General features: G+C 41.4%; 1 protein-coding gene across 1 annotated transcript in view; it reads left to right on the top strand.

The window, feature by feature from the left end:
* The first annotated feature begins 282 nt into the window (after positions 1-282).
* Positions 283-23681, top strand: part of Tbc1d8-9 (TBC1 domain family member 8/9) — a 113211-nt gene continuing 89812 nt past the window's right edge. Inside the window, exons 1-8 of the mRNA XM_075702528.1 lie at positions 283-495; positions 10252-10363; positions 14262-14313; positions 16553-16630; positions 17296-17472; positions 18910-19043; positions 22126-22191; positions 23353-23429. Coding sequence (XP_075558643.1) covers positions 452-495; positions 10252-10363; positions 14262-14313; positions 16553-16630; positions 17296-17472; positions 18910-19043; positions 22126-22191; positions 23353-23429 — 740 coding nt within the window. The 5' untranslated portion in view covers positions 283-451. The remainder of the gene's footprint in view (positions 496-10251; positions 10364-14261; positions 14314-16552; positions 16631-17295; positions 17473-18909; positions 19044-22125; positions 22192-23352; positions 23430-23681) is intronic.

The following is a 23681-nucleotide window of genomic DNA, read 5'->3' on the forward strand; positions in this document are numbered from 1 at the left end:
CTATCGAGAAAATAAGAATAAGAAGTTTGTGTTTTGTTCAAGAGTGTCGTGATGTGCTACTCATGTTTTAACGCGTCGTTCAGAGTATGCGCAAATAAATAAGTAAGGCCTTGTTATCGTTATTTTGTTTTCGCTGTAATACGTACATATTAAAATATATTTTGCTGCAACGGCTGCAGCACATTTAATTTTGATAATTAAGTGCACTGTTTCTTTGCAACAATGGCGTCCGAAAGTAGAGGGGTTGAAGCACCGAGAGCACATCCGCTCATCCGTCTATCGATCGTCCACGAAGCAGCCACAGGTGATTTTTGTAAACAGTGGTCGTCGGGTTTGCATTACGGCGATGTGAACGTTCCTTGACGGTTTCGGTCTGCGTTTTTCTCTCGCGTCAACTGCACGGATTCAGTGACACTGTCGTGCGCGTGACTGATGCGTCCAAGGCTGCACCATGTGGATGAAACCGGAGGAGATTCTTCTGGCCAACGCTCTATGGTAAGCAATCGGCCGCGGTGCTTGACTCACTTTCAGCTGGCATATTCGCCAGCGACGAGGAGTAACCATGAGATTTAGTCATTCTCTTCACCTGCTGCTAAGCCGAGCTGCTCGCGTCGCCTCTGGTCGTATCGTCGTGCGTTTTTATTTATTTCACGTATTTCGCCTTGCCGGAACTACCGTGCCCGCTGTTTCGCGCGACGAACATTGCGCAATCGAAAGGTTTAGTTTGGCTCGTGCGTTTCCGACGAACGCGTTGTATATATATATATATATATATATATATATATATATATATATATATATATATATATATATATATATGGAATCATGCTCGTTCGCTCCCTGGCATTTGTTGAGAAAATTTGCAAGATTGTTTATTTTCGTGTCCGCGGCGAATTCTTTCTAAGTTCCGGGCGACTGTGTCTAGAATTTCAGAATGAGAGCGATCACAGCTAGCAAGCAAGAACACAAATAGGTAACAGTGTCCATGCGACCACGCGCACAATCCTATCGGCACAATCGATATCCTGATTCTCGCTACTGTTGCTTCTTTCAGATAGCGCCTTTCAGTCGCCGATTAGATAGAGATATCTGGTAGCTGTGTAGTGTTTAACTGTAATTGTGTATGCGTTCTGAGTGTCCACGGTCGTCTTGTCTATTTGGGTCTCCTGACTTAAGTATCCGATGAGCGCTTACATGGGGCTGTAACGTCGAGCCGAAAATGGAAAGTGATGAAGCTTTCAGTGGAACGATTGTTCTGGTTCTGGCTTAGCAGGTCATGGAGCCTGCATGACCATGGACTCATGGACGGCGCGACGCGTCGTTAGCTTGTGTTTGTCGTTTAATAACGCATCTTGCAGGACAGGCATTTAAGCTTCCCGTGTTTGAGCCACAGACCTCTCGCACAATCTGTGTATCCAGGCATATGCGAGCGACACCAGTATTCACTTTGTCTTGCAAAGCACGAGCTTTTGTGGCAAAATCGCCGGCTGCACTAGCGCTCCCTGGCATTTTGTCATGCAGTAAGCGTGATAGCCTACTGCATAGCCGAGAATACCGAGAATAGCCGAGAATTCTACGTGCCATAAGAATTTTGCCTGCGATAGCAAGGTTCCAGTGCCCCGGTAATAAGCTTGACGCTCAGAATGTGGGCATCAACAAAGCTTATGCCAGCACACAGCACCATGCGCTTAACATGTCTGTCCAGCTGTTTCAAATGACACTACAATGCTGACTTTGCTTTTGCAAACAGCTGGTCACAATGCATCTTTCCGCTTTCCCGTGGCCGTCGCAGTTCCTTGAAATCTTTGACACGAGACAGTTGGTCCGTTGTACATGACATTCATCCTAAGGCTCTTGCAAGCAAGGAAGGCAAATCCACCAAGCGCTCAAAGAAGCATAAATAGATGTTAAACTATAGTGGAAGGCTTGTAAGAACGATTTAGAAGCATGCCGTGTTGTTGTTGGCTTCCCAATCCAAGACAAATGTTAGATGGCAATGAGTGTACCTTCCAACTAACTTTCAGTATGAAGTGCATACACGGTCCTGCATAAACAAAGTGCTTGTTTTTTTATTTATTTATTTATTTATTTATTTATTTATTTATTTATTTATTTATTTATTTATTTATTAATCCCTACTGTGGAGCCCTTTCCAGGCTGTTACAGCTTGGGAATAAAAACTAAGAAAAATGGCATGCACACAAATAATTATTCTTATTTACAAACAGTTTGTTAAGAAAGTACAATATGCATCTACATTCAAAACTCAGTGATACAACACTTGCAAATTTCTTTCAAAAAAATCGAGAGTTGCAAACACCGCTGAGTTAAGTCTACTCCAATCAGCAATTGTTTTTATTTACTAAGAAAGAAAGTTTAAAGATATAAACTCTGTATGAATAAGGCATTAAGGCATAATTATGATTTATCCGGTTCAATACTCTGCCGGGAGGAGGTCGCAGATGCTGACTGGGATCCACATTTATAGGTCTCTCGTATACAGTTGGAACAGAAATTTTAACCTCGCAACCTTCCTACACGTCGCAAGGGTCGGAAGGTTTACTCTATGAAGTAAGTCTGTAACAGATTGCATTTGGTTATAGCAGGAGAAGACAAACCTTGCCGCAAGGCGTTGTACTCTCTCCAACTTATCAATGAGGTTCTGTTAGTAAGGATCTGAAACCATACATGCGCACTTCAGGCTACGGCGAACAGTTGCCAAATACTCACTTAGTTTCACGTCGTTGCTGGCATACTTCAATTTTCTTTATAGCAAGCCAAGCTTCCCTTGCACTGATCCACAAACATTTGCTACATGGCAGCTCCAGTTTAAATCATTTGTTACTGTTATACCAAGGCGCTTAATTTCTTTTGTACGTCCTAATATGTCACCACCAATAGCACATGAAAAAGGTGAGGGCAATTTTTATTTCATATAGTCATGCAAACAGACTTTGTAAACCCGCCGTGGTTGCTCAGTGGCTATGGTGTTGGGCTGCTGAGCACGAGGTCGCGGGATCGAATCCCAGCCGCGGCGGCCGCATTTCGATGGGGGCGAAATGCGAAAACACCCGTGTACTTAGATTTAGGTGCACATTAAAGAACCTCAGGTGGTCGAAATTTCCGGAGTCCTCCACTACGGCGTGCCTCATAATCAGAAAGTGGTTTTGGCACGTAAAACCCCATAATTTAATTTTTTTAAGACTTTGTAAAATTAATTTGTATGTCCTATGAAACACACCAATCATTAATGATCTGCAAGGACTCATTCAATACAACTTGATCACTGATGTTTCTTACTCGACAGAACATTAGATAGCCATCTGCAAACAGACATAGTTCAACCAGAGGGCTGATATTCACGGCTATAAACAGTGCCGGTCCTCATACCAACCCCTGTGGAACACCAGATTTAACCAGCAATGTCGACAATCGCTGATTGGAAATTTCCACCAACTGCTGTCTATTCTTTAAATAGGCCTGCACCCATCACACAGCTTTCGAACTATGACCGGTGTCATAAAGCTTCCATACGAGTTTCACATGACAGACCCTGTCACCAGCACTTGAAAAGTCTAACGCAGTGACATCTGTGTCTTAACCACAAGAAGAACACGGCCCAGCTCTTGTCCCGTCTTTGTGTATGTTCTTTTTGTGTTCATCTGTTTACAAACAAAAATTGCTGCTTGCCTGATTTGAGGAAAAAAAAGAACATTTACAAGGGATGTCATTTGAGCAGAAGTGAGCTGCTGCTTGGACTGGATTGGTTTTGTCAACTAGAGAAAACAGCATACCAGACAACTCGGGCAACACTGTGACCTTCAGGCAGGGCCCTGGCTTTGTGTTTCAGTAGTGCGAAACCACTGTGTGATTATAACTGAAGGGAGAACATGTCACAGGATTTTACGTCAACCACAATCCTCCAAAGTCGACTTGCTGCACTTGATGTCTGCACTGTTTTCTTTAGTTACCATCAGGCAGCTACACCAGTCCCCACTCGAGCAGCAGCTTGCTTATGCTCATACGATGGCACTCTCTAAATTATTCCCGATAAACCAGGCACACAGTGATGCCGAGTGTCATATTAAATGAAACGTACAAAGAAATGTGTTGAAGTGTTATCTGAGCACAAACGAAGCAGAGGTAAATGCAAAATCTTCTTTCTTCTAGAACTTGTTTGAATGAGAATGCACTTTGCTGCACGATGGTACAGTATCGGCAAGTGAAACAATGAACAGAAGGTAACAGTTGCATCAAGAAAATGCTGCATGCAGCAAATTAACATGTGTTTGACCTAACACATCTTAACCTAACCTAATTAACCTTACACATGTTAACACACAAATTAACACATTAACACAGGTAACACATAGTTTATATGCAGAGCATCAGCCGTCACCAATATATGCGGAGTTCAAAAAATAAGCAGCAATAGGTGCAGAGTTGTGTTAAATTTACATGTCTAAACAATTTGGCATAGCTTAAGGAAGCCCACGGAAAGTCTTGTAAATGTAGCTCAATCCCACAGCTAGATTTTTAAGGCTTAAGGGCGAAGTACGAAATCCAGCCAATATAGGCTTCTGAAAAGGTCATTCTTTATGGTCTCAAGTGGCGTGCTGAATTGCACAATACTAACCGATAGTACTGTTTGTGCTAAAAGGAGAAAAAGCTTTACGTGACTAGAATAATCTGCAAGGTTGAAAGCATTGCCATAATGAAAAGAAGAAAAAGCTTCTTCGCCATCTAGCTTCTCTCTTCCACGGACAATGGAAATAAGGGCTACTTGCATACTTCTTGCTTCATCAGTGCTCTGTGAAAGGAACACTGACAGATGATGTGGAAGAAAATAACAATGCCTGCACAGAGTCGCGCCGTCTGCAGACATGCAAAGTACTTGCCACATTAAAAAAGTGCCTCACGACAACCTCAGGCTTAGTGCGAATGACACTGTCTTTGCAAGACTAAAGTGTGAAAGTGTGAGAGAAGAAGATTCAGTGACAGGAACAGCATAGACAGTATAGCACAATGTAGTTTTCAGAGAAATGCACAGAATTTCATTGCAAGAAGAGTTGCTTTTGCTACCAATAGGTGCCGCTTGTGCTTGTGCAGGGGTGTACAATGATAACTGTATAGAAAAAATGTAGCTATGTTTTTTTTATTAATTTTTCTGCTTTTTCTGCTATTTACATATTCAAATTTATTCAATGAATACACATTTAAAAAATTGGACAGACTCAACTGTAGTTGATGTCCGCGCACTGTGAAACATTCGCGATTTGTAGGGGACGGTTGTATACATAATGTATATTTTGTGTAGCAGGTGGTCATTTAGGGAGTATATGCTGTATTGTTTATATTTATGATATGTAAGACAGAATGTTTGTAACAGCAAGATATAAGATCGAAAGGAAACTAAAACCCAGTGGGACATACCCAGTGGTCCCAGTGTACATACCCAGTGGCCTCGGTGGCACGTAATTTTGGACTGCACTGTCACCGGGATCGGCAAACACCCGCCCACTTGCAACAAAATGACTGCACTCGGAGAAGAATGCTTCGCATTTAATACAGATATGTGAATATATACGAATATATATACGTGAAACCTGCATATATGCAGGTGGCCCGAAGATATTCCACCATGGGCAGGATCTCCTGTGCAAGTGAAATAAAGAAAAATGTTGCAAACAAATCAGAGAATGGGATATAACACAGTGAGTGAAGGAATGGAGAAATCAGGATATGTTTGACTTTAGCTAATTTTAAACAGTTTCATTTTTTTCTACATGATTCCAAAGAAGCCTTTGCTTTCAGATAGGGATTTAATTGACAATATGACATACTATGTGACTGAAAAAATGTTTAATTTAAACTTATGGCAGTTGTTAAAATGTGACAACAACAAAATTGACATAGCAAATTGGGCCGACTTCCAAGTTGTGTTATTGAAAGAGTACCAATATATACATACACTGAGATTCAAAAAGAAAGGCAACATAACAATAACATTAAAAAGTTAATTTTTCATGAATTGCTCATCAACTGAATGAGACCTGAGAAACAATGACTCAGTGTGCATCATATCTTATCTTTGGTTAGAGCAGTTTCTTTTTCTAGATCTCTACTTTGGCCAAACACCAACACAGTCATCACAAACATTTGAGATTGGCAAATGGCTTTGACAGTACATTTTGAAGGAGTAGTTGGTTCAAGGTAACTTTGAGCCGCCGTGGTTGTTTAGGGGCTCTGGTGTTGGGCTACTAAGCATGAGGTCGTGGGATCATATCCTGGCCACGGTGGCCGCATTTCGATGCGGGCGAAATGCGAAAACACCCGTGTACTTAGATTTAGGTGCACGTTATAGAATCCCAGGTGGTACAAATTTCTGGAGTTCCCTCACTACGGCATGCCTCATAATCAGATCGGAGTTTTGGCATGTAAAACCCCATAACTTAATAAATAAATAAGATCCAGGTAATTTTCAACTATTAGCTATGCAAAATCAGAAAAAGACAACACAGGAGAACACATATAAGAGTAGTTTGGCCACTCAAATGTTGTGTTTTTCACATGTATTTTTCAGGTTTTGGCGCTGTTAGTATTCAAAAGATGTCTTTTAGCTTGGTGCAGTGTGTGCTGTTGCTTAATTTTGTGGTTTTACATTGTCTAGCATGCACTGAAGTTTGTTCACTTATACTGAGCATAGACAGACACAGATGTCTGTAGAATTCATTAATTTTCGGGCAGTGAACTTCATGTGGTTGCACTAACATTTAAGAAGGAAGTCATGTTTTCTGGATGAAGTTCGTCTTTACTGTAGTGAATGTTCACTATAATGTATGCATTTTGGCCTTGTTCACTATTCCAGCAGGTAGGCACAGGAACTCCATAGCAGTTACCCTAGTTACACGACATAAAAACTGCTTTAAATATTCCTACTTGCCAAGAACAATAATTGACCGAAATAACCTTTCTGAACAAACAGTAACACTGGATTCCTTGTCACATTTTGAAAGGTATCTATGTTCCTGATATTGTTCACATATGTATGTGTATTTTTTTTTCTTTTTTCTTAATGTACTTGAGCAACTGCAATTGTTCTTTGTAAATTTTATTGTGTGTTTGTTTTGTATATTTACCAGCTGCAAAAATCTTCTATAACATTGCAGTTGCTATAAACAAAATACATACTTCATGTTAAACTCAGTACTTCAATCTTTGCCCAATTCGAAATGCTGGAAATATTCATGAGCAGTAAATTTTGCAACATGAAATGGCACACAACAACATCGAATGTAAGGAGACATTATTCACCAATATGAGAATTGCTTAAGCAAACTCAAAGTTTGTTCATTGAAACAGCTGTGCTGGATGTCAATGTCATGTGCTTAGGACTGAAAAGAAAAACTGCTCATTGTCCGACATGCTGAACACGTGTTCCGAATGTGCACTGGAGGTTCAGGGTGCGCTTAGGAAAACATGAACCTTTGCATCAATCTCTGCATGCTATCATTCTCTTTTCTTTTCCACCTTCTCTGTCACTTCTTGCTCAGCTATCTACATATTCATTGTTACCCCGTGTGTCTTCTTCGTTTGGTGCATATAGGCGGAAATGTTTGAGTTTTTCCTGAGTAACAGTAAAGATAGATATGAAGATACATTTCCAATGCAAAGACTTGAAGGCAAAACGAGACAGAGCACTATCAGCATGTCAAACTGACCAGCCCAACAGTGCATTCTCGCATAGGTATCAAGTTAAGCCTCACAGGTAAACTTGTACTACACTAAGAGAATTGTAAATGTGTCCTTATTGACGTCTGTGGATGTCTTGTATGTAAGAGGGCATAAAAACAAAAAACATTTGACTAAAATTTCTGTGCCAGCTTTCATATAAATTGGAGTATATCGCTTAAAAAGTATGGGCTGATTTTCACGTGTTGGAATAAGAAATGCTTGGCAATATAAGCAATGTAAGGCAAGGTAAGCAATGCAGAAAGTGCACTAACCACAAGAATGCTGAGAGAGATGTAGACACAGCACCGTCTTCCAACAAATCTGTGCTCTCTAACTAACATCACTGTCTGGTTGTTCGGTCGATTGGTCAGTTTCAACAAATTTGTTGGTCTTAAATTTGCATCCCATCAGCATTCATGCAGTAGTCGGCAAAACAGTATGACATTGCTGTTTCGTCTGGGAAATTTATTGCTCACTTTTATAAAAACTGTCAATTGCTCTTTTATCAGTGTAGTCCTACATGATATGGACTTTTGCCACCAAGAGTGCAATAATGCATAAAATTTTGTTCTGCTTTCCACAATGTTCATATCATGGTGCTTATATTGTCAAGTCTGATTACTAGTGTATTTCATGCATGTATTTGTACGCATTTTTCTTTCTTTTCTCTCTCCTTTCGTTCTTGATTATCACACCTGCAGTGGCATGCCAGATGCCTTGCTTGACTAATCCCTCCAGTTACCATTGAAAGGACACTAAAGATAAAATTAATTTGAGCTGTATCGGTAACTTTTCACAGCACCAGACTAAGCTACTCATAACTACAAGACGAGGTTTGGTAATCCAGAGAAAGCACGCAACAACAAAACATGCCTGGCGATACCGCCTTGAAGTTTCCCACACCAGCTAGTCATGACGTCAGGTACTTTAACAGCGCCTGGCTCGGCACTGTTAATTTTCCATCTCTGTGTACAGAGATAACATTGTATTCTAAAGGAGTCAAAGGTTGAACCTAGCAAGTTTCAGAAACTTCCACTGCACCACAACAGCTCAAACAGGGGAAGATACCTTGAAATGTGGGACGTCATACTGATGGGACCAACGCTGAGGATTTTGGCTCAAAATTTGAAACATTGAAGTGTTGGATTTTAATTTCTTTTCTGGTAATCAAGCTCTAACTGCAAAATTATTGAATGTAGACCTTTGAAAGAACATTTTGTAACGTACTGGCTCATCTATATTGTGTCCTTATGAACAGTTCTTGGAACATGTGACATTTTGTAGACAATGGCAGGCCACGTGGTGTGAATAATGTGACAGTGAGTTTTTGAGAGGCCATTGTTTTGAGCCCAGCAGTATGGTACGATGTGGGGCAAGCTTCCTGAGCAGTCTAGCTTGAAAGACAAAAATGGAAAATGTGATCTCTTTGTGTCTACTGCTGTATGCGTTCCATGATTCACATGCAGATTGGTCAGAAGACAGTACCGTGTCAGCGTTTGCTTTAGTAGTCTTGCGGTTTTAGTCGTTCCTGGGCTGGTTGTCAGCCATAGACTTTGCATTCCTTTAAAACATGGTGGAATGAACACTGCATTCTTCTAGAATGCAATGCAACATATTACAGACAGTGGGTTCATGCACAACATTTTATTCTTCTAGAATGCAGTGTTGTTCTTTTTTAGCCAATAAACAATTAACTGGGCTTGAATGGACATGGCAAAAATCAATGACATCGCGGTGAGCTAGCCTGGAAACTTCAAGACGGCAGTGCCACCTGTCTTTAGTTTTCGCATCTTTTCTGGCTCACAAGTCTCTTCTCATGGTGACAGTGCTTGTTTTGCTTCTGCCGGAGCACAAATTTCAAATAATGCTTAACATAATATTCTTCTTTCGTGTTTCTTTAAAGGCCAACTGCAGGAGAATCTCACTTGGACTAAACTGGTTATAAATGAGTAGCATACACTGCTGAAGCAAAGGTGTAGGGCTGGTAACTTTCTAATTTTTTTATTAGCAGCCCTTAAGTAGCACCGAAGCAGAGGACGTGTTCACCTGGTGGTTAGTGGTATGACAAATCTCAACGTGTTGCCTCGGAGATGTTTCAGCTCACCACGAGTAGTCAGGGGCACCACTGAACCTTGGAGAGGATGCCAAGGAACCATGCTGGTTCTTAGCATTCTTGGTCATGTACCAGTTCTGCCAAGCGATAATAGTGTCTTTTTCTTTTATTTTTCTTTCTTTCGTTTTTTATTCATTCTAATATCGAAAGCATCTATTTTGCTACCTTTTCATGACACATCCACCTACACTATTTGAAATTAATCTTTCTACCCCGTGAAAAGTATTGTTGCAGTTTGACCTTTAGCAAAACCACTGTGGCCTAATTAACTTAGAATCCTGTACTTTGGCAGCCCTCAAAGCTCACTGTGCATCTTCGGGATGTTAAACCTCGTGGTTTAATGACTTTTCAATAGTCTGGTGACAATTTACTCACTGCCTGCATGGTCACTTTTTCTTTTTCAGGGTGACAGAGCAGTCGAATGCCTTCTTCACCCTGCAGAGGCGGAAAGGTCACGGCACCAAGGGTCTATCATCGGTCCTCGTAGGCACACTCGATTCAGTATTTGACAGCAAGGTTAGTGCTTTTTTTTAATGTTTTCTAGGGCACCTGCCCTATCAGTGCTGCTCACCCACTCGGCTTGTATAGTAGGAGAACTTAATTGTTTCACTCACTGTTTCGTAATCGCTAGCATACAGAACCATTATCTGCAGAAAATGCGCAGTCTAGCTTCTAAAAGCTGCTTAGTTGATTTGTTTGTATTTAGCCGTAAAATACTGCATGCATAAGTTCAAGCAGAGAGATCACAGCTAAGTATGAGAAATAAAACACTGTCACACAATTTTTCCAAAAGTTCAAACATAAAACTGCAAGACATGACAGCACTTGAAGCACCAAAATGCAGGAGTACAAAGGACTAAAGAAACCTAACATAATGTTTATAGTAGATACAACTTATTGGCTAAGACTATTGATTGTTAATGTAATTATGTAACATAACATAGGGAAGGGCAAAGGGAGAACTGGTGCAGCATGTAGAATTATGCAATTTTACAAGTAGACCTAGTCTGGAAGACAAAAATGGCAATATTTTTACTCCCGTAGCATCGATTTAGCCCTTTACTGCCCAATTATTTTTCCATCTGCTACAAAGCCCTTACCGGATTTTTTTTCTTTCCTCATTTTTAATTTTTTCCAGTTTTCTCCCATTTCAGTATTTGTGAACAGTTCTTAAATTTCTTCGTCTGTCATAGTCCGGACAGACATACATACCATGCTGGTCATGGCCACAACAGCCCTTCCAAGACTCGGTTCTGGCCATCTTTTGTTTTTCTTGTTGGCTCACCAGACATTTTATGCCATATAAAAACTGGCTCTCTGTTGTCAGTTTCTTTCAATTCGTAATACAGCAAGTATTCATAAATTTCTCTGTCTGTCAAAATGTGGACAAACCTGCCACATTGATTCCCCTTGGCTGCCGTGCTATGACAGAGCAATAGAGCACTGAGAGATTTGCCCCACCTTAAAAGGTCTTTGTGTGTTTAGATGACCTCTCCATAGATAGCTCAACAGATACACAGTTTTGTTTTTTGCACGAGTTGCTTCTGGAGAGACGGAGATTGCACTGAAAACACAAGATGAGTACACTTTGGAGGTGTGCTCAGGTTGTGGTTGGGTGCCTGAGCTCTGCTCTCACCAAAAGTACACTAAATTGAGAGCTAAGGAGTCATGGTGGGGACAATGTTTCATGACATAAACAGAGGCTCTGTCAAATTCTCTGTGTTAAAAAATTTACATTTAGCACATTTCTTCTTTACCATCATTAAAACTGGGCAGCAGCAGCACGAATTGAAGATTTTAAACTTGTCACTGAGGTTTCGTTGTGTCAAGAAATGTGTCCTGAAGTTCTTTATGCAAGTACCATCTGTAATTGGCCACCAGATGCTGAAGCCAGGAAAGGCATAGGGGAAGTAAGTTGCAGCATTTAATTGAAATGCAGAAGTAATGCTATAAAGGAAAATGGAACTGCACAAAAAGATAACTTGCTGAATCCACATATTCCACATTATGCATACAGTACTTTACCAATTAAGCCACCACGGCTGGTGATGAAGTGTATCAAGATGTATGCTATGAGCCTTAATTGCCATTGTTCTTGTTATGGATTTTGATTCCTATGCAGCATCCTGGTGTGTATAACGGTAAACACAGTGCTTGAAAGGGAAAAGAAAAAGGGTTTAGCTTTACATGCACAAGTGCCTTAGAGTCTTTGTATGCATGTGTGGGCATCTGCACATATTTACAGCCTCGTTCAATACTGAGCTTCAACACAGTGCCCAAGCTTGAAGGGGTTCCTAGACTGCATGGCAGCGCTGACATGAAAAGAAATTTGCTTAATAAATTGGAATGTTGCTTAGTTCTCTCATTTTTGTATGTCGGTGCTGCCGTGCAGTCTTGGAGCCCTTTCAACCATGGACACTGTGTTGCAGCTCACCTTGGACGCATCTGTAGTATAACGAACCGTTGTGATCACATTCAGAAAGGTGTGGCTGTTTTGTCCGGATACCCCGTTCTCCACAATATACTGAAGTCAGTAGCTTGTTTTGTTACAGCTGCATGATTATTTAAAAGAGCCATCATGCAGAGGCAACTGCACTAAGCCAACAGACAGTGAACCCAAGGAAAGCATAGGGAATGTTTACTTTCTACGACAGAAGCCTTAAGTGCCTCATGGGTCAAAAAATCCATTGTCCGGCGTCATAAAAAAAATGACCTTCCGGCGTTATGGCATCAAAATTCAATGGCACCAAAATTGATGGTGTCACCTACAACCATTGCTGGGGCTCGTACCCACAACCTTTGGTGTTAATTAAGGCAAAGTTAGTAGTTAAGGCACTTGAACTTACAACCTGTAGTGGGAGTCTTACCCTCGACCTTTGGTGAGACCAAAATTCAGCGGCACATGAATGGATGGTCGAACCTGCAACCACTGATGGGAGTCGAGTCCATCACCTTTGCGAAGAGAAAAAAAGTACAGTATTTGCACCATTCTAATGCACACATTTTTTAATAAAAGGTGCGTTCAAGTTTGCATGCATGTTACAATTGCAACTAATTCTACTCAAAATAAAAAATGAAACCTTGCGATGCTCAAAGACATCGCACGGCAAATCCATGGTGTGTGGAATGCCCTCCCAGAGATGATGGTGAAGCGAACCTCTAGAAGTGTGGCATTTCTAATGCATTAAATGGAACTGAAGATGACTTTCTGTGGTCAGTGGACAGCGAAAAAAAGGTGTCGCTGGACTCCGATAGCCACCAGCTGCTAAGATTCAGCTGTATGCATATCTGTCTGTGTTTGTATGTTCCATAATATCGTTTCAACAGGGTACGCTTCGACTCAAGTTTCGTTATCTGATGTTTCAGTTTCAGTTTGTTTATTGATGCGCTTGAAATGTTTTACAGAAAAAGTAACTCTAGGAGGTCCCATAGTCAAAGACTGGGGAGGGACCTCCAACAATAAATACATAGAAAAAGTATACTTAATGCGGTTAACAACAGCAGTAGCAATCCTAGGAACAGAAAGTATTAATAAACAAAGTAATAACAATAAAGTATAAACACGAAAATCAGATCCTAGGAGTATTATTCGACATACAGAAGCGTAAAAAAGTATACAACACAATCACTTTCCCAAGAAGTGCATGGCAGAATCGGCACCAAGTTATTTTTTTTATATTTGGACTGTAATACAACTGTGCGTTACAATCAGCGGCATGGTACAATCATGCAAATACAGTAATAGGAAGTAACAATGCATTCGAATGAGAATGTCAAGTAATTTAGTGAATGTCTCGTGAGTACAGAGGCTTTCACTTTCATACTCTTTAACATATGCAAAAGTGACTATGAACTTTTTTTTAAATTGAAATGTAGAATTAATAAGTTGCGATCTCGACTCTCACTGGTGGCAAACTGTCTTTTCTTCCACTTTCATCTTTCTAATTCAACATTTTAATTAAAAAAAAAGAATACAGCTAGTTTTCCCTATGCTTTTCTTGGATATGTACGGTTGTTGCTAACAAGAAAATCAAGGCGCTTGGTTCCCCTGATTGTTCCCGCCGAAACAGGCATAGGATGTTTGTCACATAGTTTCAGCCAGCGACAGCTCATGTATTTCGCTCTGCGTAATCACTGCATTGCGATAGTGGCCAAAATGCGTTTTGTGCACTTAGCAGAAGGAGTGGATATACCGTGCTAAGTATCATGATGCTCGCACAGATGGAAGGGGTATGCTGGACCAAAAATATGCGAGAAACTCCTTTCATGTGATTGCCACTCAGGTGTGCAAGTGTTATTCTGGACGGCTTGTAATTGCTACATAGAATCAGTTATGCCCACTGACCCATCACCTTATATCTACCACAACTATGCAAGGAAACCGTAATCACAAGCTTTTCCCTTCTTCCCACAGCCTGCCCCATATAGAATACTGCACCGGACACCCCTTTCTGAAGTCAGCTATGGTGAGCGCAAATTTCGCAGTATGCTGCATTCTATGAGTTTCTGTACAATGTTAAATGAGAAAGCTTTCAGCATGTAAATGATTTACGAACAATCTGGACACAACAGCATAGAGCGCCTTGTATAGTCCATTGGAGCAAATATGTACTGATGCTTATGTAAAGTGAATGTTATTCTGTAATCATTTATGAATAAATTATTGTCATTAGTTATGTAGCACAAGTGACATCAGTAAAGCTACTCTGAATTGCGCATTTAGTATTTGGGGAGTAAATATTTGCAACATGGAAAGAAAAAAAAAAAGATTTGTGAAGAGAGAGCCAGGTGAGGGACGTTAACATTGTCTTGAAAGACTAACAAACAGCCACACTATACTAAAAATAGAGCAAAAGCTGCTAGTGTTGGAACACTGGCCAACATGAACATGTACCATGTGATCGAAGCATGCAGCCATTATTGAAGGCGAATTCAGTCATTTAACGAGTCTGAAGGTGGTTAAACAGTTTTTGAAAACAGACGCAAGACAGACAATGTAAGAAAATAAAGCAAATATATTGGATATTGTCTAAAATACCGTGGCTATTCCCAAAGTCATCGTTATGTTCTCGAGTACCTTGTCACCCGCTAATGACACCACAGTGACTCACAGCTTGTTCAAGCTGCCTGCTGTATTTATATTGTGCGTACCGAAGCATTTGTTTTTTTAATTTTTTTTATAAGCCTCAAAATAACAAATGTTTGTTCAAGCTGTAGGGTTCACCATATGTACAGTGCATCACATTATTTGCATTGTGAGAAATGCTAAAGCTATCAAAATCTTTTTCACTATAGCAGTCACAATAACTTCTGATTGCATCAACCTCTGAGCATAATAACAACACTGCCGCAATAAACAGAGGCTTTTGCAGATTGTAACACCTTCATAGCTAAAGTAAGTTCATGTAAATTAATTTGTGTTCAGTTTGCCTGCCAAGGATCTTCATGCTGTGAAGTAAAAGTTATTGCTTCGTTGTTGTCGTTTATCTCTTACTTTCTTGTTGTTGCTTCGGCTATTGTCTGTCATTTTATTGCATATGCGATAGCCAAGTATGGTACTGGTTTGGGCGAGTTGTTAACTGTAATCCTTCGTGAAGCACAATTATAAAGTGCAAAAGCCTGTGTAAGGCCTCTTAAGAATTCACTGCCGAGACTGTGGTTGTCGAGGACAGGTCTAAGATTGCCGATATTCTCGAAGCATCCAAACCATGCAGCAAGGGAAACAATTGAAGCCGCAGAAATGAATCTCCTTGGTATCCAGTGTGTTAGTGCTGCATCAATAGAGTTGCCACAATAAAGCAGGGATTATCTGTCAAATTGGCCACGCACCGCATTAATCCAGTGGCTATGACATCACACTGTTGAATTCCCGGTTGCCGGCCGCAGTGGCTGCATTTCGGTGGGGGTGGAAAGCAAAAATGTCCATGTGTCATGCATTGGGTGCATGTTGAAGTACCTCAGGTGGTCCGAATTAATCCAGAGCCCCCCGCTACAGTGTTCCTCATAATCAGATTGTGGTTTGAGCACATAACATGTCTGTAGTCTATGTCTATTTTTTTTTTTTGTGCCACACGGGCTACAGCTCTAATCTGTCATCTGTTTCTCTGTGTTAAGCATTTCTAGGTCTTCAGTGCGTTCCTCAATTGTCAGCATCACACGCCTTCAACTCATTTTGTTTTGTGGTTTCTTTTTCCTGTCACTCCGCAGTAACTCGGCAAGACGTACATCATATATCATGTCTGTACATAAACCTCACCCAGCCCTATTAATAAACTTCAGTTAAAAGCTTTTGTTTGCATCTGTCAGTTCGTGTGTTTTTGCCCTCCATTTGTGCGTAAAACTTGCTGGTATGGATTCATAAGTCAGCCACAATTTTTTAAGTTCTATTTTCTTGTTGCATATGAAAATCCTCCATACCTAGAAACAAATTGCCAGATTGGATTACATAAAAGCGTACTTTACTAGGCTTGCATCTCCATATTTATACTCTAAGAAACCTGTGAACAGGCTTCCATCCACAAGTTGTTGCCTAAGCATAAGCGCAATATACATTGTCATTAAGTCATTAATGCCAATGAAAATATTGTGATAAAGAGTGCAATATCTAGCAAATCACTCTCAAAACTGTACTGAGAAGCTCGTGTGGCTACTAGGGTTTTGACAGTGCATAAACAAGTGATCATGACCCGTCTCTTGTTTTTCCAGTTGTGGCCACCTCGCTGTCACGTGAGGAGATCTTCCAGAACTGGGCCTGGATTGAGCAGAACCTCCTCGAGACACTCAGTAAGTTGCTGCTGTTGTCGGGTCACAGCTGCATCTATCGCATCCCGTTTGTGGGTCAATGTTGCAGTGTTCTCAGAGAGTAAGGCGTTTGCTCGCTGCAGTGGCGTAGTAAATGAGGCATTGTACTGCCCAGCACAAAGTCACAGGCTGAGTTCCCTACCACACCCGCTGCATTCCGATGGTGCTGGACTGTGGAAAAGCAGGTATAGAGTGCTTAGAGTGAATGTTAGTGTGGTAGTCAACATTAATCTGGAGCTCTTTACCATGTCATCTCGTCGTGTTAATTTTGTCACATGTGAATGGTTTTCCTTCCCACTATCATTTCCTTAGGGATGTCAGCAATATGTTTTCGTACCTGTAAAAGATGAACTTGCAGCATCAGTTCATTGTTGCGTCACAAATGTTGGTGTCCGTCTTATCAGACTGCACACGACGCACATTGTTACTTCCAGTGACAAGTGATAGACTGCTCAGTGACGCTTTACAAGCAGGGTCAATTGTAGGACAGGTAATTAAACTCAATAACCACCAGTTATGCTGTCGCTGTCATTGCTGCCAATTTGTGCTAATATTTTGTTAGCAGACACGAGTTGCTGTGCTGTCAATATGCCACCAGGGAAGGTCTCCGGCACGCCTGCAAACACTCAACTGCCGTTGTTACGCAGAGTCCTTCGACTCCGAGGACGAGGCAACGGAGTTTGTGTGCTGCAAGATTCGCAGCCTGGTGGCGCAGCGTGAGGTCTCCCTGCTGGAGGTGGACCAGGACAATGCGCAGTTCCGACTCAACGCCAGCCGCTTTGCCTCCATCTTCCACCTGCCCCCACAGGAGAAACTAGTCAACTGTGAGTGCACACACCTGTGGCAGCCGCATTTGTGGAGCCTAGGTAGCAGTTATGTTTTGCATAAGTAATCCTCAGTGATGAAGAGAAAGGCATTGCAAATATTGCTGCACTGAAGTACATCACCACTGCGCAATAGAAATGATATGGGAATTCAAGGATAGGCCACAGTTACTTCCTGTCATTATGATAAATCTGTAAACTTAGCAAATGTCGCAACATATGCAGTGTCCCATTTTCGTGTCTTGGGCGTTAATGTTTTATTCAATGCTGTACTTGCCACAAGATGTACTCTGCTGTCACCATTCTGCAGGTGTATAAAAGGTAAAGGGGCATGGCCTTGTTTGCATAAACAAACTCATGAAAAGTTAAGCAGCCTTTGAAATTGAAAGCATTTGCCAAGTAGAATTGTCGTCTGCCCACAAATCCTCTGTTGGGATCAATTAAGCAACTTGTCCTTCATCTTTCATCTTGCATAGCCACTAGCGTGAAATGGTGAAGTACAGTTTTAGCTGTCTAAATACCTTTCCCGTAAACACTTGAAACATTGTTGCAAATAAATTCGATTCCGTTAACCTCGCATGATGCTGCCTTAGACTGCATTCATCAAAACACCACTGCCTGTTCAAGGCAGAGCTACATCCAAGCCACCATCAGTGTATTTCTCTGCATAGAATCTTTCAGGAGTTCATTGACAAAAAGCATCTGTATATGTTGCATATGTGAATACATATGCATGTACAGTGTACGCATATGTGGTTGTTCGATGTGAAATATATCATTTGACGACATCTTGTCTAATCGGGTACTAAATCCATGAAGCAAGAGAGGACACCAACCAGAAAGTGTTGTGAATAAGTATTAGACATTTCGATTTCCGTACTGTGAACAAGGTTTCTGTACAGAAGCTGTAACGTCTATTACTTATTCACAATGCCTTTCGATCGGCGTTCTGTCTTTTTCTTGTGCCATAAAGATGTTGGACATGATTATTTAGGCATTGAAAAATGGTAGGTGTAACATTAAGCAACAGGAAAGCAGCAGTGTGATTTAGAGAGCAAACGGGGGTAGCCAATATTCTTGCTGATATTAAGAGGGAAAAAATGGACCTGGGCATGCCATGTAAGGCATAGGTCACATAACCTGTGATCTTTTAGAGCCACAGAATTGGGTGCCTACAGGAGGGAAGTGCAGTTGAGGGCGGCAGAATGTTAGGTGGAGCGACGAAATTACCAAAGTTTCTGGCATAGGAGGTCAGCCGGTGCCAGGCACGCGTTATTGGAGATCGCTGGGAGATACTTTTGTTTGGCAGTGGACGTAATATGACAATGATGATATGCAACACCCAACTCATGCTGTAGTAGGCCAGACTATCTTCTGCAGGGGAGCGTAGAGCATCAAAGTGGCACACCTGCTCATCATTTGTCGTCTTGCATGCAGACTACTCATGCAGCTTCTGGAAGGGTCGTCTTCCACAGCAGGGCTGGCTCTACCTGAGCATGCAGCACCTGGCCTTCCACTCGTTCCTCTTTGGACAGACCACCCGACTGCTGCTGCGATGGACCGACATCACGGTCAGTCAGTGAACCACCCCTGCCGCATGTAGAAGCTGCATTGTTGTTCTTTGTTTCAAGGAACGAATATCGAATAATGCTCTGAAAAACCGCGTCAGCGTAGTAATTTGCTCTTGCTGATGACCTTGAATTTGTTAGCTGCAAGCAAATATCATATTTACTCAATTACGCCCTTGCTCGTAACTTACGACCGATTTTCACAGACAGAAATGATTGCCCCAATTGTTATATACTTCAAGAAGAAAAATTAATGTCTTTCACTGTCTTTAGGAAACCTGTACTGTAAGTGAGAGACTAATGACAATTATTTCTTGTTCGAAAATTAAGTAAATATATTGCCCTGTTTACTCGATTGTAATGCAAGCTTCTTTCATAATTTTGTTGCTTGAACTGGACCCTCGCGTTACATTTGAAGAACTATAAAACTGATGAATTTAAAACAAATATTCTAAATCCTGCCGTTTGTAGCATTTCGTTGGCAACCTGTACTTTTACATCTTGATTTAGTTCATAGATGAGTCTACTGCAGTCAAAACTTTTTGTTTGCCGTTGTTGGAACTGACGTCAGTGAACATTGTCGCTGTGCTTGTGTCGGGTATTACGGTGTATTGGAATAGGACAGTGTGTCACCCTGCAGCAAAACGTGGATCTTGTTGCAATGATAGCCTGCAGTGCTTAAGCACTCCGGTCTACTGCAGTGCCACCTGTTGCTGCAGCCTGCAGCCATTGTTTGCAAGTGGAGCCATAAGGCTGCCCTGTGTTGCAACACAGGGCATCTGGGATCAACAATTATTGTCGTCGCGGAGGTCATGCGTGTCTGTGCAGAGCTCACCAATTGCTTGCCGAGGTTTTTTTCTGCTGTGTTCGCACATTTCTTATGTGCACAGAAGTCACTGAGCTTGCGAAAGTTGTTTTTTGTGCATAGTGGTTCCTGCCCAACGATTAGAACAACCCCTGGCTTCTTCAGATCAGGAGGGTTGGCTGTATTCTTGCCCTTCGGCGCCCTTTTGCCGGGCAAAGTGTACAAATGATGGTGGCATCATTCGTCACAGAGCATTTTTTTTTTCTTCAGTGAAACCTAGCAATCACTTTATTGGTTGATGCAGTGTGAAAGGAATCCAGTGCAACCTACCTGGCAGAGGGCAAGTGCTCCTCTGGACTGTCTCATCTTCGTGTCTTTTGAAATACTTTGACAGCAAAAAAAATATGCATCCTTACCAAAAGGAACGAGCAGACAAGTGTTTATCTTCTACAACTGAAACGCTGAGCAGACGATGAGGAACACTGCATGGTCTGTGATCAGAAACGTGCAAACTTAGATGGTGTTATTGATACGTCCTAACAGTTTTTCTTATTTATCTATGCAAATTATATAGATTTCAATTGCATTTTAAGAGTGTTTTAGTCTGTAAGCGCAGAAACTTTAGCACAACATATTTAAATTTATCGTGCTAGGTGCACCAGTTGATCACAGCACTGCCCATCTGGTGGCCCATATATGAGATACGATCACTTTCGCACTCGGTACCGGACACGTCGGTGCCTACGGGCGACAGCGTGCACTGGGGAAACGTTGCTGCATGCTTGAAGCGAGGTTGCTCTGCGTTCGATGCCGAGTTACACATAATCTCACAAAAGTGATCATATCCCCGAAAGCCGTTGACCGAGAGTACTGCTCCACGGCAGTCCTGCCACTGTTGATCGACGCATAAGGTATACTTTGTGCTGTCGGCAACGCCGTTCTCTATCCTCAAGTAAGCTTGCCAAAGTAAGCTAACAGAATTTTGACAGTAAAGTTTCATTCTGCAACACTTTACCTATCCACGCTGTCTCATTTTGGAACAATGAAATTTTCGCGAAAGCGAATATTTTAGCGTTCCCCGCCAATTTTGTTATTGCGAAGTTCAACTGTATAACAAAGTAAATAAAAAATTGTCTAGCTGGTATTAGTCTAACATACATATATGTTTATAATGTACACCGCATTTAATGAAGCTATCCTTGCATCAGATAACTTCATTAAAATGAGCTGCAACTGTACCACATTCCTTAACCACCGTGATGATGATGAGGCAATGGCAGCCTGAACTCACACAGCGGGCATACACAATGTTGCAGCTACTGCAGCTTTTACAGCTCCAGCTGGCATGCAGATTGGATTGGATTGAACTGTGGTAGCTTTTAATGTCAGTGACAACAGCTGGTCACTACTACAGTTGTGGTTTCATACTCGATCTTAACACACGTCATATTTTGATAAATTTTTCTAGAATGGTGCACCAGAATCAAGTAATTATGGAAAATGTCTGACTAATATTCCCAAAACAGTTGAATCACCATACCCCGTAATAATGTGTCCAGTCAATTCAGAACTGCTTCTTTCCTTTGTTTGATCATCCTTTTCAGCAATACTATTTACTTTCCACGTAGACATAAACTTCTTTGCATGAGGGCGATATCGAGCAGTATTGCCACAGGTCGTTAAAGAGTACTAGTAGATGTCTGCTTGAAAAATCAGCAGAAATTAATAGATTCTTCATGCTGACAATAGAGGTGTTTCGATTGAAATTTCTCCCAGTTGGGCCGAGTGCTTATTGTTAGTTATGTACCATAGGAAAAACAGTAAACATCCGAAATTCTTGCCGAAATGCACGATTTGAAAAACCACTCAGCACACACAAGAGAGTCTTGAACTCCACAAGTATTAAAAACATGCCTTGTTCCAACTTTCAAACCAGGCTTAGAAGGGCCTTAGATACCCTCAGACACCCGGTACCTGCAGTCTAAAGTGTTGATTGTGTTTTGGACCATGCTTAAACCCCAAAATTAAAGAAACATGCATATTGCTTTTGCACAGTAAGAGTAGATCACTTAATGTTATCTATTGAAAATGTTGTCAATTTCATTATTGTTTTTCTGGAAGATGCCATAAATCTAGAGATTCGGAAGGTTTTATCATTGAATCACTGAAAATTTTTAAAACACTGAAATTATGGCAACATCTGTGTGTATTTGGTGGTGAAGTCCTGAAAACTGCTTTCCGTAAGCACGCCTCTCATGTCCTCTCCTGATTGTCTTCCAGACCCTGGAGAGGAGCAACAATTTCCTGTTCCCAGAGACCATCATGGTCGCCAGCAGACAGAAGAAAGTAAATGAAAATTCTTCTTCCTTTTTAACAACTTCTGGGAATGTCGCAGTACCGTGAAGTGACATGCAACCAATCAAAATGAACTTGAAACATTTAAAGGTGCCACAATGTTTTACACGTGGACATGTGATCACTTGTGGTGAAGAGCCTTGCACAGTTATTTTTCTTGCGCGTTTGCTTACTAGTATAAATTATCTTCGTGTTCACTCTGTATTGTAGTTTGCATGCCTATCATGGTCGGAAACCCTTTTTTTTTTTAAGCAGAATTTAGGAATTCCTCTTGCTCTGAATTTGTTTACTGCAGCAACAGCCAACCCTCACAGCAGACATTGCCATTTTCTCAAGAAAAACTTCTTGATGCTCACGAAGTTGTCCTTGTTCGTTAGGGTATCATTTGTTGCGACCTCCGAAATATATGCCCACAACACCTTGCACAAAGTGCTCGGTGCGAAAGTTGCTGTATAGATGTTGAAGACTGGTGTAACCTTTCATATCCTGATATTGCCACAGTTTAACAACACCTTTTGGGAAACTCGCATAGCAGTGGTGCCAGACTTCCCTCTCTGATAATTGAGAAAACTCTGTGGTTGTCGCGTTTTGTTCGCTGAGGCATTCGACTCTTGTCAGCATGATTCTTATAGTGCAAAGTGAGAGTGGTGTCACCAACTTGATCTAGGCAAGTAAGTTCATGTAAAATTGAGTGAAATTAGCAGCGCTACTCCTGTTGTAGTTTTCTTGTCCTCATCTCGTTCTGCATCAGCGTACCTTGAAGTGAGCAGTAGATAACGACAGCGATGGCACATGCTGCAGCTCTGTCTGCCAAATTGCGCCACTGTTGCATTCAATGCACGGGACGTGCAGATGGTAATCGCCTGCCGTACACAGACAGCACAGCATGCTTCCACATTCAGGACATGATAGTAGCACACCACGATCGATTTCAATGAAGGCAATGTGTGGCTGGTGAAGGCTCGTTTTCGTACTCTACTGTGACGGGAACGTGCTTTTAAGGCATTGCTTTCAAGGGAAAAAAAATATAAATGTGATCGTTTAGAGTACATTAAATGCACAACCAAGGAAACTGGAGGTGTGATGAGAAGTGACTGCTTTGTGTAAAAACCAACAGGTACTGACATTTTTTTTTTCTTCTTTTTTTTCCAGCACTATTTTTCCATGTTCACCAACATCGTAGAGACGTTCGCCCTCATGGAGCAGTTGGCAAACCTTGCCATGAGACAGTAAGTTCACTTCCTTGTACTTTTTCATGTGCCAAACCTGAGCAATTATCTGTCATTTATTTCTAACAGCTAAATTCCAGGCCTGTCCTGCTACAAGTTTTTTCAGAATCTGTCAGTACTCGTGATGACCTTGGTAGGGCACTGCTTGAGTTGGGGCAAAGCATTTTAAAGAAATATGATTCAAATAGAATGGTTACGTTAAACTGACCCCGAAGTCTTGGAGGCAAACTTATAGAATGTGAAGGGCAATAA

Source organism: Dermacentor variabilis, chromosome 8, assembly GCF_050947875.1.
Source record: "Dermacentor variabilis isolate Ectoservices chromosome 8, ASM5094787v1, whole genome shotgun sequence".
Lineage (NCBI taxonomy): Eukaryota > Metazoa > Arthropoda > Arachnida > Ixodida > Ixodidae > Dermacentor > Dermacentor variabilis.